Here is a 20,514-nt window from a genome sequence, read left to right as displayed (position 1 = left end):
TCATAAGAGGAATAACTTTAAAAAATTAAGTTTAGATATTAAAATTAAAATTCATGATGGCAATTTGAAAAAAGCATATAGTAACGTGTCCTATAGCTATTTGTTGACCCAGGCTAAAAATCACCAACATCATTTATTTTTGTAAAGCAACACTTGCTTTATAAAAAACAAAACAAAACAGTTGGATAACATACCAACGTGTCTTTTCATAAGAGGAATAACTTTAAAAAATTAAGTTTAGATATTAAAATTAAAACTCATGATGGCAATTTGAAAAAAGCATGTAGTAACGTGTCCTGTACTATAGTCGTTCGCTGACCCAGGCTCAGTGTGCTACTTGGTACTCACCATAAGTCTTTCTGCTGGAGCGAGAGCTGGGGCCAGGCATTCCTCCCAGGGAGATGTACCACTCACCCCTGAGGTTACAAGTCAAAGGTTATTGTTGGTATGAGGTTAGGAGGTTCGGTATGGTTGGGGGGGGGGGGGGGTGGCTGTTATCCTAAAGCCTTAAGATACTAATCTGGAATCTCATTTCATTGTCTAATGCTTGGTAAAGCTGGTGGACAACTTGAAAATCACTTTCTCAAAATTTTCTACAATATCGATTGTTATGGTGGGGGGGGTTGGGGCTGTTATACTAAAGCCTAAAGATACTCAGCCGGAATCTCATTTCATTGTCTAATGCTTGGCAAAGCTGGAGGACAACTTAGGATTACTTTCTCAATATTTTCCCCAATATTGATTGTTATGGTAGTTAACACACAGCACACAAAGTCTTCTCTGTAACAGGGAAAGATCTCAAAACTACTAACATACACATACATGAGAAGCATCTATAAGTTGATACGAGCAGTATTGAACTGGCCACCACAGATATTTGAGCAACATTTTTTCAACCCTGCCTGTCCCCGTCGTTTTATGCAAGAAAAATTCTGAAATTATGCAAACTGAGCCCAAAAATGCGAAATTATGTGATTCTGTGTTTTTTAAACAAAGAATGATAAAGGAAAATAATCAGAAATTAAGCGAAAAATGATCAAATTTTGCTAAATTATGAGGGGTGCATAAAACCACAGGGACAGCCTGACCCAAAATTTAAGAAATTCTGGTCACTAACAAACTGACAAGACCTTTCACCATCAATAGCTGGATACACCCTCCCATCTGGGATTGGCGCTCATATGACCTTATGCAGTCGCGAGCGCCGTAAAACCTATACTAAAACAAGCAAACCACCCGGGAGATGTAAAGGAAATTATACAAAAGTGCCTTTCACAAGGACACAGCATCAGGGGGCCCCGACAGGGTTCGAACCATGACCTTTTAAATAGGCTGCTAATCCAGTCCAACAACCTAACCACTAGACTACCAATACCACTCATTACTACATTATTACAAACATCATCACATAATAAAACGACCAAAAACATCAGGGCAGACAGATGTTGTTGTTTTCAAATCCCTTTAGCTGCGAGCATTTCGCTCTTGGCAGCGCAATGCCCCCCTCAAGAAACCACAAGGTCGGACAGATAACAATCCTCGACTCACTTCATCTTTCCCGTCTCCTCTCCATAATGCGTCATCGTGGCCTCAAAGTAGCACGGCTCACCCCCAAACATGTCTTTGAGAGATATCACACACTCTCCTGGAGAGAGAAAAGGCAACAGTCATTTCCAGGTTAGAGATAACAAGAGAGTTTTTAGTTTTAGTAAATGTTTTACGGCACTTGCAACACAATAAGGTCATATGAGCGCCAGATGATTAGAGGTGTTACAAGAGAGTAACAAACACAAAAAAGAAGGAGGGGAGATAGAGACGATAGAATTTTTATAGGAAAAAAGGAGCAGTCAGTAATTGATGGAGACCATCAGTATGAATATGTGAATATCTTAAGACAGACCCTGCAAGGAGTTCTGGATAACATCCATTTCTGAAGACCCTAGTTCTGGATTCAAGTAGGCTTAATCAAGTACCCTCAGTATCATTAAACTCTTATTTAAAAAAAAAAAACCCAACAAAATATATATGTGTGTGGCATCGTGGTGAAATCAGGCCTTCCTCAAAATAATAAAACTGAAGGAACTGCTACTTTTCTGGCGGCAGGGTAATTGTTATAGAATTTTGGTTTTTGGTTGAAAACCTTTATGTCTATTAAAAAATAATACACTCCAAAGAATATTTTACAAAAAAATTTTAATCAAGGGCACAAAAAATGTAGATATGCCTGTCCCCGTTGTTTTATGCAAGAAAAATTCTGAAATTCTGCAAACTGAGCCCAGAAATGTGAAATTATTCGATTCTGTTAATTTTAACAAAGAATGATAAAGGAAAATAATCAGAAATTACGCCAAAAAATTATCAAATTTTGCTAAATTATGCGGGGTGCATAAAACCACAGGGATAGAATAAGCAGTTTCCAAGGACACCACAGCTTTTAAAAAACTTTTAAACCTAGTAAACAGCCATCTTATACTATGTTCAAACCACAGACCGTATTTAGTTTATTTCAGATTTAGTAAGAGTTTTATGGCATATGCAACACAAATAGATCGCATAAGTGCCCAAGATTAGAGGCGTTATTAGAGAGTAACTTACAAAGAAAAGAAGGAGGTGAGATAAGAACTACAGATGTCTGATAACAAATAAGGAGCAAACCATGCTCGAGCACCCGCCAACCACCCACAGACACTGACCGTATGACTCGTGGTCCTCTCCGGAGCCCTTCACGGCGATGAGTAGGTGCTGGTCTTCTAGATAGTCCACGTCTCCGAACAGAGGACGCAGCTGGGGGGGGGGGGGGGGGGGGGGAGGAACGGTGGAGAGGAGAAGGTAAGATAAGATACATCTTTATTGTCCTGGCACACTGGTTTGGTGTTTCACCACGAGAACAGACAAACACACACACACACACACACACACACACACACACACACACACACACACACACACACACACACACACACACATTGGAGAGAAATACTGATGGTTGTCCTCAAGATGCAGCAAGGGGAGGGGTGGGAGATATTGGTGAGAAAAACTGGTGGTTGTTCTCGAGAGGCAGTGGGGCGGGGATATGACATTCACATGGACAACTAGCAACTGAAAAATCTTGTGAACAGCTGGAAAACAGAAATATTCCAAAAAAAGAAACTGTTTTTAAATACATTTTGCTCTCTCTTCATAAAAGGATATCTTCAGCCTGCCTTGAAAACAGAAAGACATTTTTCTTTCTAATGTTAAGAAAATAAAGCATATCTTAGGGGGGATTTCAAGAAAACAAAACTTTTTTTGAAACACATATACATATACTGAGGAAAGATAACGTTGTTTTGAATGATAGTGATTCAAGATCCAAATTTTTATTCGCCCTACCTGTGGCAGTTGTTCAGCTGTCCAGATTGGGTTGTTGGTAAATCCTGCCTTCTGACTGTCCCCGAAGCGTTTGTTGGACTCACAGCAGATGATGTCTGGAGACAGATGGGTCAGGACATTTACTCTTTAAGCCCTGAGTTTTTTCCACCATTTCCCTGAGTTTTTTTCTATAGTCACTTAAACCTGGTGCACTATGTCTCATTATAACCCCAAAAGCTTGACACCAACTTCTAAATAGCAGAAACAAAAGCTTAGTCATTACTAAAAAACTTGGTTCGGGAATAGTTCCGAAAAACAAGCAAAAACTAGCATCTAAAAAAACCAGACTGTTATCACTAGATCTAGTACTGGACGCTCCCAGCGTCCAATGGGGAACAGGGTTATTACCAATGAAAGAGCCTCTGATGGGGAACGGAGTTATTACCGCCGGACGAGCGTCCAATGGGGTTCAAAGAGTTAAGTTTCACCTGCGTTCTAGCTATTGCATGGTTCATGTTTATTTGTCGGTGTTCATTTAACAGAAAGGACAAATTTTACCAGTATTCTTACTATGTCAATCAATGTCAAACAATCCTAAACATCTAAGATTAAACGCAAACAATGTAACCATTCTAAAACCATTTCACAGTTTGTACAAATATAAATAAAAAGCTTCATGAATTGTTTTATGCTAATTTCTAATACATGTAAAGATGAGCACAGATTCTTTAGAATGTGAAATAAAAGTAGACACATTCTCCATTCCTTTCCCTGTCTACTCTAATAATCCAAATAGAAAAGGGGTGGAGGGGGGAGAATTCTCTAAATAAAATACTATTACAGTTTGCTGTTTTAAGACATTTACTTAAAGCTGCTCAGTGCATTCACATTAGACAAGATCACACCATTTTATTATAGAAAAAACAAAAACTAAATCGACAGATTCGTGCACATGCTGCACTGCTGTTTTCTGCTAGGCAAAACACGATAAGAGTAGCACCGACAATCTACAACAGACGAGAGATCACATGACATTTGCAGTAACTCACCGGGTAAACAAGCAGAGGAAAACTCGAGAATGTAGAACTGTTTGGTGCTGGTCTTGATCTGTGGTGGGCGACAGAACGGGAAGTTTGTTTAGTTGAGTATTAGTTTTAGCAAGAGTTTTACGGCACTTGCAACACAGTAAGTCATAAGTGCCAAAGATTTGAAAAATGGTGAAATGGTATGGGTTTAACGCCCCTATCCCAAAGATTTGAGGTGTTACAAGAGAGTAACAAAACATAAAAAAGGATGAGGAGAGAACAGGACGACGAAGATATTTGATAGAAAGAAGGAGCAAACCATACTAGAGCACCCGCAAACCACCCACAGGTACATTTTCTCTGAGAAAAAGTCAATATTACAACTGACAGTAAGAGAGAGAGCAGGCAGTGCAAGGCAGCTCATCGATCCCCCTCGACAAAGACCCGCATTAGGAGATCAGGACGATAGATGTTTGACGGGAAAGAAAGGAATGAGAAGTCTGGCCAAGAGAGCGACAATATCCAGACCAGATCTTTCCCCGCCGTCACCCATCTGTGGCCGTTACACTTATACAACATAAACCACAGAAGATCTCCTCCTTACCTGAGCCTCTATAGTCTTGAAGATAAACTTCACGTTGTAGTTGTCCTGTAACGACGCCCGGTTCTGGATGAAAGGCGACGCGATGCCCACAGTGAAAGAACCAAACACAGGACGGTGGTCGCTATTCAGCATGTTCTCCACACATCCTGCACATGGAAATGAATATTTTAGTGAAAGAGGAACACTTTAATAATGATAATAAATGAAATTTATATAGCGCTCAACCCTAATTAAAGTACACAGGCTAATTTATCGGTACAATGCTCCCATAGACATTTCAATAGGAAAAGAAGTAAGACTTTTTACTTTTTAGGTGACAACTGGACAACTCATCCCAATCAGCATGTAGATGTTAGATGTAAAGACGCCAGGCTCTGGAAGGGGAACTCAAATACTTATTTCTTCATTTTTTTAAAATAAGTAAAAAAACTTGTAAATATATTTAGACATAAAACCTTGACCTTTAAGCATGGCTTCAACAAGAACTGATAAATCATGAAACAATGAATGATTTGTGACATTATCCAGTTTTAGTTTACGACATACTCCAGGTCTTTGCGACAACTTTGCTCAACGTTTCAAAAAAGCAAAAATACCCTTCTTTACAACTACAAAAACGAGATATGTGGAGACCTGTATCTGACCCAATAGCGACTTATTGAAGGGTTCAATACCTAGCTTCAACTTACATGTAGTAGACAAAAGAGGCTTTAACCCTATCCGTACGCCCTGGGGTCATTTTGTACCCCCAGGGTTGTATTCTTCACATTTTAGAATGCTTCTAGAGCGAAGATCTCTTTGAAATTTTCAGTATTTCTCAAAAAATCATTTTGACAGACTACTATGCAAAGCGTACGGATCGGATTAACGAGTAAATTTCCTCATTGGAAAGTGGTGGCTCAGAGTTCCCCACGTCGTATGGATACGATAGTAAAACACGACGTACGGATAGGGTTAAAATGACACTTATCCTCTGAGTGAGGAGATACAAAGGAGAAAGAGTATTTTCTATTTCAAAATCAAACCCCAAATCAGCTGCTCCATGAAAAAGCAGTAGGTGCTGGACCTTCTGTGAACCTCACATTTTAATATTCTGTTACGCCAGTGTGTACAGAACTATCATTCCCAGCATTCATACAGTTTACCTATGAATGCTCATTTTCCGCTTTGCGCACGATTATTTTTGTGGTATTGATTATGTTCTATGGTATGTTCTGTAGCCTTTGGTTCGGACACAGATATTTCTTTTCCACCCCCCCCTCCTGCAGTAGTAATGGGTACCTGACTTTGAGTTGGGGGAAATAAAGGCGGCGTGAAAAGGAACCAGCCACCCTACCACAATACGCCGAAGGCCCAGGAAGTTGTCAAACTAACAAGGCAATCCCAAATGTCCGAATCGGACACGGGAACAAATTTACTTTTTACAGAAACGTCACTGTACATAAATATTATGTATTCAGTTTCGCTGACCCTCTACCGAGCAAACGGAGACAGAGATATCTCAACTCACCATAAGCTGTGTTTTCTATAAACGTTCCCGGAAAGGAATGCCACAGGACACGGTCGCACCAAGATGGCACATTGATGCGTTCCTGAAATACGGGAAGAAAAAAAAAGCAAAGACGACATGAGAATGAATAAAACAAATCAGTACTATAAAATACAGTGAAGGATTATGTGTTGAGAAACTGACGTAGCCGTCCTTGGAGTCCGCAGTCAAGGAGTGATATAATGGGTCTACATCAATTTTTCGGCAGTTTGAAGCCCTTCGTTCAGGTTAAACCTTCCAGCCCCATGCGCGTGTATATTTTCAGCAGCGCTTGTACATCCCGTCGTCCCAAGAGGGTATATTCTCAGTTTCGGGGGGTACCGAGGATGCGCATTTTAAAAAATGAGCGAACCTAGTTAAACTTTAATTGTCATAATATTTGTTCATTTACCTTTAAACATTGTTATGTAATCATCTAAACCTCATTATAAAGATACGGCATCTTTTTTTTTGGAATGCCTGCCTCTTTTTCTGAAAATTCTGCTGTATTTTGCTGGGACTGGGGTTAGGGAGGGCACAAAAATGGCTGGAGCGGGAAGGGTTAAAACAGAAAATAGCAACTTGGTTTCAACCCAGGCTTGGAAAACACACAATACTGTGGGATAGAAATAGAAACAGTCTGAGGACAGGCTTTCCCTTGTTTGTTCAAAAGCCGGAGACAAAACGTTACCATCTTCTAAAATGGAGTTTCAAAGATAGAGTAAACAATTTTCAGATGAACAAAACCGGTAATTCCACCATTTGTGCAACGTGAAATGATTGAAATCATGGTCAGTGGCAAGAATCTTGGCCTTATGATTGAAGGCAAATTTTTTTTGAACATTCATGGACATGACATAGTTAAAAAGGAAACCAGACATTCTGCATTGAGGGGAAGCTCAGGTCAAGTTTTGGTTATTGGTTTGAAGTATGCTTACAAAATGAGTTACTTATCGCAATCTGCGAATGGAGATATCTGCCTTCAATCAACACAGGCGTCACATTTGTAGATTTTCAACTGATATCACTTTTTTCAAATTTAACATGACTTTTGTACAAACTCAACTTATAAATTTGACATATACCTATGTCCATAAGACTAAAATCTGAGAAGAATTGTCAGCACTTCTCACATTTGTTGGAAGAAAAAGACTGACCACGGTCCTGACTGGTCCAAAGCTGTTCCCCTTTAGTTTTAGTAGAGGTGTTACGGCGCTCGCAACTGCATAAGGTCATATGAGCGCCAAGGGGTGGATGTCAACAGAGAAATCCTTACAGGGAATCAGACTTACTCTGCTCACCTCTCTAGCCTCAACAGCACAAAGTCTGTTTCAACTTTCAAGGCACTCCGGAAACAGCGGGTCACAAGAGTGTGACAAACATACAAAAGAAGTAGAGGAAAATGGTGATAGTAAGGATTAGGAAAGAAAAAGCAGCAGTTCCCAGTTGCAGTTCAGGCACATTTATGAGCATGACATTGATGAATCAGCCCATTTACAATTCTACTGTGCATAAAAGAACAGGTTAATGTCCCCCCTTTGGGAACGGCCTAAAGACCCTTCAGTCAGTAGCACCGCCTAAGCCGTTTCCCACACTGTGTAAAACTTCCCCTCCACATCACACTGCTGGCAATTCCCTATTATAAAGCAATTTTGTTCTCTTAGAGATTAATCTGAATGTGGAATGAACATGAGAAATATATTTGCGACAGACAGGTCTCAGGTGTGCACACTTACCGTGGTGGCCTTGACCTTCTTCCAGTCGTACTTGTACCCTGCCGTGTGTCGCTCCAGCCGGTACGTCGGCATGAAGGTGATCTCAGACTCACCTGGAGCAAAAGAAAAACAGGGTGTCAGTATTTTTGTGGAACATTTCAAACTTTTTATTTTCATATTTCTCTCTCTTTCTTTAACTCTTCTCTCTCTTTCTAACTCTCCCTCCCCCTCTAATGACTCCGGGTTCGGCGGTTAGTCCCATCTCCGTTTTAGCCTTTGAGCAAGGCAAATTTCTTCTCTCCCCCCCCCCCCCCCCCCCACCCCACAATACTCCTTCTCTCTCTTCATTATAACAAAATATTTTAAAAGTGCATCTCCAAATATGTTCAGTGGTAAGTTAAGCCTACCCTTTGTCAAGAACAGATTTAACTGAAAGAAAAACTGGACAGAGGTAAAAAAAGCAGACCGTTTCAAAGAGCCTGCCCCCTCCAGCCACATAAAATATCCTTAATCTATGAACCCATTCAGCAATGACAAAAACAAGAGAAAAAAAAATCACACCAAAAAAATAAAAAAATAACAATGACAATTTATCAGTCATAAGGCCAACAAATCACACCTCTTCCCAGTTTACGTCTAGATACATATCTACTTACTGAAGCCAAAGAAAGCTTTCTTCTCAAACTGACATCGGCGCAACTGATCTTGTTCCAAGAGGCCGGAGAACTCCCTTCTCTCCAGGCGACGCAGCACCAGCTGGGAGAGAGAGAAAGAACATGTTTTGTCTTTTCAATATAGGTGTTAATAATAAATTAATAATAATAATAATAATAATAATGAAGATAATTTCTATAGTGCCCACTCCCGTGTAAACACAGCTCTAAGCGCTTTACATAAATGCATGTACAAACAATATTCACACACGACGACACACACACACATACACACACACGCACGCACACAAAGATATCGGAAATACTTAATACAGCGACAAAACACAGCTGATAAAAACCTGTAAATTCTTTAACGTATCGACAGGTCGAAGGGCTAGAACCCATATGGCCGCTGGATCAGAAAAGTAAAGTATGAGAGTATTTAAATTAATAAGATGAATATCTGGAGTAATTCTCTTTTAGTCTTATGTTTTATGTTACTGTTGTATGTTTTACTGTATTGTAAAGCGCTCAGAGTCTGTGTACTTTAATCGGGGTTAAGCGCAATATAAATGTCATTTATATTATTATTATTATAATTATTAGTCTTACACTTAGCCATCAAAATACACTGGCATTTATCGGCAATTCTACAAACGTGCAGCCAAAGATAACTGACCTCCACAGGCTCTGTGACGCGGTAGTTGAGGTCCCCAAAGAAGAACACGTGGTGGAACTTGTGCGTGATGTCATAGCACTCAAGGTTCTTGGGGCCAAGGCTCAGACTTTTCAGAATGTCCCGGAAGTTTGCGTTCCTCCTGTTGTAGAAGATGAAATCACACATTTCAATCACCTTTCTTTTCCCACTTTTCTTTTCATGAAAATTGTGCTCCCTCCATCATGCTCTTCCCAATATTGAATGAAAGCTACCTTCATTTAAAATTTGAAGGTTGAAGAGTAAATGGTTCCTTTCAAAAGATCAGAATGTGAAAATGCCCGTTCTGGACCTAAACGGCTCCAAGTCCTTGTCTCTCAGCTGCGATAATCTGCTTTCAAAATGCTCATATTGTACCTCACAGGGCTTAATATTTGAAACCTTCCACCCAAAACAAAAAATAAGTATGGGCTCCATTAAAAAAAATACTCTACAAGAAACAATTCACCCGAAACAAGCAATAAAGCTGTCCCTGCGGTTTTTACGCAAAAAATCCCCCTGAAATTATGAAAACTGAGCCCAAAAATGTGAAATTATGAGATTCTGTTCATTTTAACACAGAATGATATAGGAAAATAATCAGAAATTATGCAAAAAAATGATCAACTTTTGCTAAATTATGCGGGGTGCATAAAACCCCGGGGACAGATACAGAAACAAGTAACAATTATGAGCAGCATTCAAGAAAACACACTAAAAGAAACAATCTCCTTCACCTGTCCAGTCTCTCTTCTCCTGAGGCCAGGTGAGCGTTGATGAAGCAGAAGGATGTCCCACTCAACAAGAATGAGATGGCTGCAGCACCTTTATTACCTGAAGGAACAAATCATAGGTTTTGAAGACAATAAAAAAACGAAAACAATGTCAATAACAATAATAATAATAATCATCATCATCCAGTGCCAGATCTGTGACAGACATCAGCGATTATGGTTCTCCATTCATTCCTTTGCTCGGATGCTCTTAAAAAAAGCTACGTTTCCCTGATCGCTCCTCGTTACTCATTTCTTTAGGTTTCCTGAGTAAGTTGCTCTGGGCCTACCCCTGCCTCGTTTGCCTTCAAATTTGCCAGTGAGAGCTAAATGTTCAAGACCTTTATGTCTATTCAGGTGTCACAAAAACTGTATTTGTCGTTTCCTGATTGTTTTTAACATTGATAATCCCACGTGGGCTTCATCATGTACTACTTGTACCTCATTTGATTTCTTTTCCTTCCACAATATTCTCAGTAGTCTCCTCAGAAACCACATTTCAGTTGCTTCTATTTTAATTTTCACTGTCTTTACTGATTGTCCAGCATTCACAGCCACATAGAAGGTTGACCATACATAGCATCTCAGAACTTTCATTTTGGTAGTCATTGAGAGGTTTCTATTTTTCAGGATTGGGCTCATTTTATTGAAACTAGCCTTAGCCATTGCAATTCTCCATTTTATTTCCATAGAACATTTGGCATCAGATGTTATTTCATATCCTAGATATTTGAACTGTCGGTTTTGTTTGATCCTTTCACCTTTGCTAATGAAATTACAAATAGGATTTATTGCTTTTTAGGGTATTACCATGCATTCTGTTTTCTTTACATTCAACAAAAATCCTTTACGTTCACTTTCTGTTACAACAGTATCTAGAAGAAATTGAAGGTCCTTTTCGGAGCCTGCTATTAAAACTGAGTCATCTGCATATCTGATGTTATTAATATTCTCTCCATTTACTTTAAGACCAGGACATTCTTCTATGTTTCTAAGGATTGTTTCAATGTAGATGTTAAAGAGGTCTGGTGACATAACAAATTTCCCAACTACCTTTCTACTATTGTACTCACCTAAGGCATTGGCAATGCCAGTCCGAACAGAAGACTTTTGTATGTGGCTGATTTTGTTCCGATGCCTCGGGTTAATGAACACAAGGGTTCGCAAACCCCACAGGGAGCATGACTCCAACTAGAAGACAACAAACAAATTTATAGTGAGTACAACAAGATATCTCAGAAACAGAGAAAAAAATTTTTACAAAAAGTTCATCGCAGAACAACCCTAGCTTGTAAAATAAAAAAACCCTAGTTAAGCAACAAGATCTTCAAAAATCATCTTTTCAAAACTGGTCCAGTACAATTTGGGAATTTTCAAACGCAAGACAAAAAACAGACATAAAGCCTTAACATTTACTAATTTTTATATCACGAACATTTATTTAATGTTGTAAAATGGTTGCAAAGCAAACCAGGTATTTGTCCAAGACGCACACATTTGACTTATCGGCATTTGCCAGAATGGACAGACAGTTTTGTCGAACAATGATCCGATAATAAAGGCAGACCAGCATTTAAATCATATCATTATAATCTTTTAATTTTACAGTCCGAGCAAATGTTTTGGGCAAATGACTGGGCGTCTTTTACTTCAGGCATATCCTTCATTTTCCAAATATACATCTATTCCTTTTGAAGACCTCCTTCAGATCAATATTATTTATTTACCACTTTATTATTACCACTTAGAGATTATCTAATTCCTCACTTTGTTTCACCTTTGTTCCCTCACATAGTTTCACAGAACTGCGTCTATAATGGGAATATTTTTTCTTTCTAGCTTTCGCTCTTTGCAAAAACTCACTTCATTTCCATCTTATACGGGATGCCCACTACAGATGGGATCGGCCGATCGGGCTGATCGCCCGACTCGATCGCCTCAAAAACAAACTTGTTTGTTTTCAGTTTCAGGCGATCGAGTCGGGCGATCGGCCCGATCCAGCCATGGTGGGCACCCCGTATTAGCCAGTAATCTTACCAGGTCCACATCCAGGTTGAGAGAAGCTTTCAGCGCGGCTTTGATGGTGTTGATCCAGTCCTTCTCTGTCATGGCACTTTCCTGTGTCCCGATCACGTAGATGTCGTGCGGAAGGCGGCTCAGCGTCCGGTCTTTGCTCCGACCCTCCCCGTTACACTTGAGCCAGAACTTGAGGGTATCCACAGGGGCCGATTTACCTGGGAGAACAAAGTGGCCAGTCAATTTCATAGTAAGAGTTTTACAGTGGGTGGTTGGCAGTTGCTCTGGCCTGGTTTGCTTCTTCTTTCCTATCAAACATCTATCACCCTTATTTCTCCTTCTTTTTTATGTCTGTTACTCTCTTGTAACACCTCAAATCTTCTGGCGCTCATATAACCTTAAGCAGTTGCGAGCGCTGTAAAGCCTCTACTAAAACCAAAATTATAAAAGTTTTACAGGACTTGCAACACAATAAGGGTCAAAGAGTTAAGACAAGAGTAGCAAGGAAAGGAGTGGCAAGAACAGGTCACACCAGGCAGAGCTATTCCCACCCAACACCCAACACCTGAATGGGAAGCACTGTTACACGATAAACCACACACTAGAGTTTGTGGGTGGTTGGCGGGTGCTCTGGTGTGGTTTGATTCTTCTTTCCTATCAAACATCTATCGTGCTTCTCTCCCCTTCTTCTTTTTTATGTTTGTTACTCCCTTGTAACACCTCTAATATTCAGACGCTCATATGACCTTACGCAGTTGCGAGCGCCGTAAAACCTCTACTAAAACTTTTAAAAACCACTAGAGTTAACACTAACAGTTGTGAGCGCCGTAAAACTCTTACTAAAACAAACTACAGTTCACACGACCAGTTGAGAGCGCCGTAAAACTCTTGCTAAAACAAACTAGACTTAACACTACCAGTTGCGAGTGTGGTAAAACTCTTACTAAAACAAACTAAAGATGACACTACACACTACCAACTACACGCGACTCACCCATGTTCCAGGTGCCGATGAAGATTGAGATGTTGTCCACGTCCTGCTCCTGGGAGTGCAGAGACTTCATCTGACGGATCTGCAGGCAGAAACTCTCCCGGGCCAGCGCGTTCTCAAACTGGTACGTGTACTTCTTCTTGTTGTCAAAGATCAGGTGCAGTCTGCTGTTGTCAGTCGTGTTCTTCACAAGCTGCAGAACTAGGAAAGTTGAAAAAAAAAAAAATGACAGAAAATTAAGATCAAGTTTGTGCAGTTCAACCCCCCCACCCTTCTCACAGACAGAGAAAAGATTGAAATGTAAAAAAGAACCATGACAAGCAGGTTTTCGAAAGCGTAAGTATATATACATGTTCTAAAAGTAGTTCCCGCATCGGATCCGGACATTGGGGATTGCCTTGTTAGTGAGACAACTTCCTGGACCTTCGGCATATTTTGGTAGGGTGGGTACATGTACTAATCTAGTAAAAAAAAAACCAAAAACAAACGCAGCTAGGTGAGGACTAAAAGTGAGTAAAGGTTTTATTTAGCAACTAAAGCAAAGAAATAAACTTTCTGGAGGTGCATGCATAAAAAAACAGACAAGTTCCAAAAGCAAAGATCCCAGATTGTACAGAGTATCTTTCAGTGTCACATTCACCGTCCGTGTTTTTGCTTGGAGTAAGTAAAGTTAACTCTTTAAACCCTGAGTTTTTTCCAGTTTTCCGGAATATTTCTACAGTCACCTAAACCTGGTACACTATGTCTCAAGATAACCCCAAAAGCTTGAGTCTAACTTTTAAATCATGGAAACACAGGCTTAGTCATTACAAAAAAAAAACTTGGTTTTGGAATAGTTCCGAAAAACAAGTAAATACTACCACTAAGTAAAACGAAACAGTTGTCACTAGTATGCCAGCATCTGATGGGGAACAGGGTTATTACTACTGGACACTCCAGCCGTCCGACAGAGTTTAAAGAGCTAAGCTGAGTGAGACCTATGTCGTAGAGAAAAACCGCTTTAGACTGCCTCACCTTTCATCAAACCTAGAATGGACAGGAGACAACGTTACAACGTCCCGATGACGATAAATGTGTCTCTAATTTTGATTTCTGGTGTTCATGAAAAAAGTTCTAATTCATAATGCTGAAATTCTCTTTAGACCTGAAGGTAACGAAATCTACCAAAGAGGAAAAAAACCTTTGAAATTGTAAAGGTGAACGAGTGTTTGAAAGAGTGTTTATACTGTACATGAGAAAAGTTATTTTTTTAAACTGTTACTTTCATGGGAGGGTGTGCCAGTGTGGTGGCGAGCAGTTAGTGCCCTTGTCTCCGAAGCGGAAAGTCCAGGTTCGAGCCTCAGTTCGGACACGGATTTTCTTCACCCCCTCCTGCCCACCCAGTAGTAATGGGTACCTGACTTCGAGTTGGGGAAATACAGGCGGCGTGGAAAGGAACTGGCCACCCTATCGCAATATGCCGAAGGCCCAGGAAGTTGTCTCACTAACAAGGCAATCCCCAAGTCCGGATCCGAAGCGAAAACAACTTTACTTTACTTTACTTTCATGGCACACACAACATTCATATGTACTTTTGTCATGGGGAAAAGTGTTGCTGGAATCCAGTAGGTCTTTTGATGGTTTGACAGCAAAGAACCGCCCCTGGTGGATATCCACAGTCAGTTTGAGCCGGTAGTTGGTCTTGCCATACTTAAGTACTTTCACCTGGGAAAAACAGAAAACAATTTTTTTACTCTTATGGAAAAAGAGAAGACTATTTTTTTCATGTATATGGAAAAAGAGTAGATCCCTCTTTCATAGTTACAGAAAAAGAGAATATCACCTTTTCATTTTTATGGAAAAAGAGATTACTTTTTCACTTTTATGAAATAAAAAAAAAGATCCCTTTTCCTCTATTACCAAGTAAAAAGAAGATAAATCTGAGTAATTATTGAACGTACACTTGTTACAATTACCGTATAATACAACGTGTTGTACCTGCCAACGAGCCACATTTCCAAATTTCCTTTTTTTTTTTTTTGGTACGTGTTTTGTGGCGCTCGCAACTCCATAAGGTCATATGAGTGCGCAGGACACACTAAACATTTTCATTTGGCAGAAAATGTTTATCTTTGCTCTGGTGGCGGCCAAAGCCTATTCTTATCGATTTTGGACAACAAAGGGATCTATAAAGTGCGCAACGGGACCTCCCGATATTTTTCCCCCTTGTCTGACAAGGCTAGGTGGAGATCTTTCCTACCAGGAGATCAGGGGTGCGGCTGAAAGACAGCAGTAAGAAGGACCCACTGAGAAGGAGTAGAAAGGCTGCAGAAAGACCACATTTCATGAAAGAAAGCGCTATTGTTCTCTGAAAGCCGCACTAAATCTGTCTCTCCTCACCTCAAACGTGGACAGTGGGATGCTGATGCTGCTACTCCTGCGAAGGGCAAGTGGTGTGAAGGGTTGTGGGCCCAGAGTGGACGCGTCACCCACGTCGGGATAAGCATACTCCTCGTCCTTTGCCTCACCACTCTCTGAAATCACCTCTTGCGCCTGAGGAAAAACACCAAAGAGGTTGAGGTAATCTGGTAAATACGGCATCAGATTGCTTGCTTGTTCGTTCACCAGTAAAAAGAAGTAAATTATCTTTAAGTCAATAATGGTCACTAGAATATCCAACCAGCTGATAAGTACCACGATCAGCAGGCACACCCTTTCATGGATCCTGGAGAGGAGGGAGGAGCAGCTATGACATTGTGCCGCCTGCAAGGATGCCTATTCTCCAACCAAGTAAGTAAGTAAGTCAATCAGTAAGTAAGTAAGTAATTATGGTCACCAAGTAGTGCAGGGAAGAAGCAAATTAATTTCCTTTTTTTTAAAGTAGGCGTTTTTTGCCTCCCATAAAATTAGGATCATCGAGGAGGTACGCTTTGAGCCTGCATGTCAGGGCTAAACCCGATCTGCAAATGATACAAGATCCCGGCTGAAAGAATGGAATTACTTTACATAAATGTTCTCCACACAAGAATCAAACACGAGTCTTCTATCAATTAATACACTATAGCTTACAATGCATTTTCAGTTCCATTATAGAAATTCTAAAGTCTTTTTCAAATGCAAGCTCAATATATGGTCAATTGATTTTTATTGGAAAGAGTATTTTTGCCTCATTTCTTTTTCATTTTACACCCAAAAAAATCTGCAAAAGACAAGGACACTTTAAAAAAATATTTTTTAAACATACTACAGATACTCTGCAAATTCACATGAGTGAATATCAAGGAAGCGAAAACTCAAAGTGATTCTCTGATTCTATCCAGAATCCACAGTCAGTTCCGTGCCAGTAACATAAGTGATGTCACATAAGATGGATCACGAGCACTTTAGTTTTAGTAGAGGTTTTACGGCGCTCGCAACTGCATAAGGTCATAGGAGCGCCAGAAGAATAGAGGTGTTACAAGAGAGTAACAAACATAAAAAAGAAGAAGAGGGAATTAGGACGATAGATGTTCGATGGGAAAGAGGAAGCAAACCACACCAGAGCACCCGCCAATCATCCACGATCACGAGCACTCAATACCACAGCTGATTTTATACCTCTAAAACCAGAGGCATTTTTTGCAGAATGGACTACGAGCTCATGGTCCTGAAATAGCCCTGTAATTATTTAGATAGATTTTTTTCCTTTTTCTTGATCACATCACACGTTAAGTCTGGTATCTGTCTTAAATTGGGCCGTCCTGCATAGTTCATCTGTCGGCTCGTATAGCTTCTCTTGTAGTGTCAGTGGGGTTGGCCACATTTCCAGTCTGTTATTTAGACTGACAGCTGGTTTAAATACTATCATCATGCAACCGTGCACAGAATCAGAATCATGCCCACTTTGTTGACTGTAGTCATGCAGCAAACAGGGGCACACAGGAGTGCTTCAATACACAGAACTATTGGAGACAATTCAAGGCACAGAGGGAAAGTTTTCAGACCGCAAGATAATTCCAGAAAGAAAAAACAACAACTTCTTCTTATGATTGCCCTGCATCCTACAACAATGATAGGTTAGCAAACAAATCTGAGAAAAGATTTCATGGTACTGTTAACACTTTGCCGTCACATCTCGCCGATCGGCGATGTTTACCACCCAGTTTCTTTGGAATTGCCCCAAAATGCCCTTTCTTTAGATGGCAAGAGTTTTTTTTACTATATGAGCTTGGTGATGGCAAAGCGTTAAAAGAATGAGGATAGTTTTAGCACCAGGAAGCAAATCAGGAATGAAGCAGTAAGATAAAAAGAAGGGTAATGCAGCATAGCCGAGTGTATCTGTCAACCACTCACCTAGTAGAAAGGGACAAACTCAGGCACCAAGAGTAAGCAGGACTTTCAGCTTCTTTTTTTTTTTTTTCAGTTTTAGTAAGTGTTTTACGGCACTTGCAACACAATAAGGTCATATAAGTGCAGAAGAATAGAGGTGTTACAAGGGAGTAACAAATATAAAATAGAAAGAGGGGAGATAAGGATGATAAATGTTAGACAGGAAAGAAGGAGCAAACCACACCAGAGCACCCGCCACCCATCCGCCTCTTCTTCACATATCAGTATTATATCAAACAAATTATTTAGAATGGCCCCAAAAACTTTTCGTCAGAACCTGTCAGCGGCTCAGAAATCTGGGGTTCGTGTGCAGTGGCTGTGTACTCACCTTCTTCTCCAGAGCCAGAATCTGGGTGCGACATGTCTCCAGTTTGGCTGCCATGAAGTCAATGTAGGAACCGAGCTGCAGCAAGACGAGAGACAGACTGGTCAGGAGAACAGTGACCACACATGCATCCCCAATTCCCTCGCTTACTGATTTTTAAAAAATGCATTTCTAAACAATACATGATAAAATAATTCAATTTGCATCCAGTCATAATAATAAAATTTGTAAAAATTTGTCCATCAATGTCTAACAATCACCAAAGCATCTGTGGAGAAGAATATTTCTAAAGCAAACAAGAAGAAAAGACAAATATGTGTCAGTGCATGGTGGAATCAGGCACTCGTCAATTTTGGAGCATATGAAGTTATTTGTATCATCTTAAAACTTGTTTATTTGACCATCTTTTGATGAAAAAAATACATGCCTATTTTGAAAAGCAGTTGAGATATTTGCGATTGAAGGAGGTCGGGGTCACCTGGTTTCGGAGGTAAAATTAGTGAGAAAATGGCTGCCAAATTTTAGTGATTTCCAAAGCTTGAGAGTCTTCAGAAACTGAAAAATTCCATTTGTTGTGCCTATAATCAATGTTCTTCAGTAAAATCCTCACAGAATTTTGTTTTAAAATGAACATAAAATGTGTTGAGCGAAAAAACAAAAATCAGATAAAGAATTATCAAACAAGAGGATAATGCAGATATCATAGATTTCATAATTTTGACGAGTGCTTGATTTCACCACGCTGCCTCACATATGATGATATGCCGCTTCTACAATGACCAATGAGATCAATCCCGGCTTGGAGGAGTCTGCCTCATTTTGAGCATTTCAAAGCTTCATTTCCACTTGAGGATGTGTGTAGCTTATGGGCTTTTCTTTTGGTTTCAGCATTTCTAGCTAAGTTCCTGAAGCTTTATATAACTTATTTTTTTCGTAAGAGTTTTACGGCACTTGCAACACAATGAGGTCATATAAGTGAGGAAGATTGGAGGTGTTACAAAGGAGTAACAAACACAAAAAGGAAGGAGGGGAGATGATGATAGATGTTTGATAGGAAAGAAGAACCAAACCACACTAGAGCATCCGCCAACCACCCACTTATACGATTGGCTGTCCTCTGAAATTGTTGTCAAATGAACATTAAAAAAGATGTCATCGGGCTAGAAGACGTTTACTTGCCCCAAGGTGTGAACAAACAAAACACCGTGATCAACAAATATGTGAGGCAGCATGGTGAAATCAGGTGCTCGTCAAAATAACTAAATCGGAGAAACAGGCATTTTTCTGTCAGTTTGTGGCCATTTTTATCAAGTTTTTGTTTTTAGGCTCAACCTCTTTTATGTTCATCTAAAAACACATATCCTAGTGAATATTACTGAAAAACTTTTGATTTAAGGCTCAAATTATGTAATTTTTCAATTTTCAAGGACTCTTTAGCTATTCGAGTAACCAAACTTTGACAGCCATTTTCTCGCAAATTTTATCATTGAAACCAGGCAACCTCACCCCCTTAATTTGCAAATATCTCGACTTCTATTCAACATAGATGGGTATTATTTTTTTTCACCAAAAGCAAGGCAAATGAACAGGCTTTAAGATAATACCAATAACCCCATATGCATAAAAATTGACGAGCGCCTGATTCCCACCACGTTGTGCCACATATATATATTTTATTGTATTACCAGCTTGAATGTCAGTAAATTACAAATCAAACAAGTCCACTACTTCTACTGTTCTATCAATCAATAGACTCGGGGGCGAAACAACTCAGAGAGGGAACAAAATGATAATGCAGACAGCATAACCAAACACACTCGTGATTTCAGGCACTTCCATCTCTGCCTTTGGGACTTGGATACAAAACCATTCTTTGACATATTCTAACAGGGAATTGAATCACTTTCACAACATGGTCCAATCCACATCACTTCCCATGCATTCAAAAGCAAAAGAAATAGCAGTCCAATCAGAGATGTCAACAGAGAGAAAAATAGAGACATGCTAAGAGCCAGACTTTCAAGAAAGAGCAATTAATGCAGACATGAAAAATAAATAAAAAATAAAAGCAACAAACCCATCATAAAGATAAATTCCACCCTACTCCATCAGAGTACATCCCAGTACTCGGTACTCCTGTCATCTCTCCTCAGTTTGTTAAGATATTTGTTTTGCTTTAGTAGAGGTTTTACGGCGCTCGCAACTGCATAAGGTCATATTATGAGCGCCAGCAGATTAGAGGTGTTACAAGAGAGTAACAAACATAAAAAAAGAAGAAGGGGAGATGAGGATGATAGATGTTTTATAGGAAAGGAGAAGCAAACCACACCAGAGCACCCACCAACCACCCACTATCAAGGTAAGTTCGTGCATGCCATAAGTGTATGCACAACATGTAAAAAATATGTGCTGTGTTGTGAAGTTAGTCCCTGCACACTATGGATAGGATTTCAACGAAACAGGCTGAAAGTTTTAAAGTAATCTATAACCCC

General features: G+C 39.8%; 1 protein-coding gene across 8 annotated transcripts in view; it reads right to left on the bottom strand.

The window, feature by feature from the left end:
• LOC101860885 (phosphatidylinositol 3,4,5-trisphosphate 5-phosphatase 2A) overlaps nt 1-20,514 on the bottom strand; it is a 104,826-nt gene that overhangs the window by 2,748 nt on the left and 81,564 nt on the right. For 7 of the 8 annotated variants that reach the window (XM_005096045.3, XM_005096047.3, XM_035969145.1 and 4 more), the window contains 17 exons: nt 18,026-18,100; nt 15,730-15,882; nt 14,922-15,054; nt 13,354-13,551; nt 12,381-12,577; nt 11,417-11,534; nt 10,308-10,404; nt 9,556-9,694; nt 8,880-8,979; nt 8,245-8,336; nt 6,491-6,572; nt 4,981-5,126; nt 4,401-4,458; nt 3,373-3,467; nt 2,694-2,784; nt 1,549-1,645; nt 349-416 (listed from right to left, as the gene is read on the bottom strand). In XM_005096045.3, coding sequence (XP_005096102.1) covers nt 349-416; nt 1,549-1,645; nt 2,694-2,784; nt 3,373-3,467; nt 4,401-4,458; nt 4,981-5,126; nt 6,491-6,572; nt 8,245-8,336; nt 8,880-8,979; nt 9,556-9,694; nt 10,308-10,404; nt 11,417-11,534; nt 12,381-12,577; nt 13,354-13,551; nt 14,922-15,054; nt 15,730-15,882; nt 18,026-18,100 — 1,939 coding nt within the window. The remainder of the gene's footprint in view (nt 1-348; nt 417-1,548; nt 1,646-2,693; nt 2,785-3,372; nt 3,468-4,400; nt 4,459-4,980; nt 5,127-6,490; nt 6,573-8,244; nt 8,337-8,879; nt 8,980-9,555; nt 9,695-10,307; nt 10,405-11,416; nt 11,535-12,380; nt 12,578-13,353; nt 13,552-14,921; nt 15,055-15,729; nt 15,883-18,025; nt 18,101-20,514) is intronic. The other variant, XM_035969146.1, reaches the window with a different exon arrangement.

Source organism: Aplysia californica, unplaced genomic scaffold, assembly GCF_000002075.1.
Source record: "Aplysia californica isolate F4 #8 unplaced genomic scaffold, AplCal3.0 scaffold00120, whole genome shotgun sequence".
Lineage (NCBI taxonomy): Eukaryota > Metazoa > Mollusca > Gastropoda > Aplysiida > Aplysiidae > Aplysia > Aplysia californica.
Note: the sequence above shows the minus strand (reverse complement) of the source record. Positions and strands in the feature narration are given on the sequence as shown.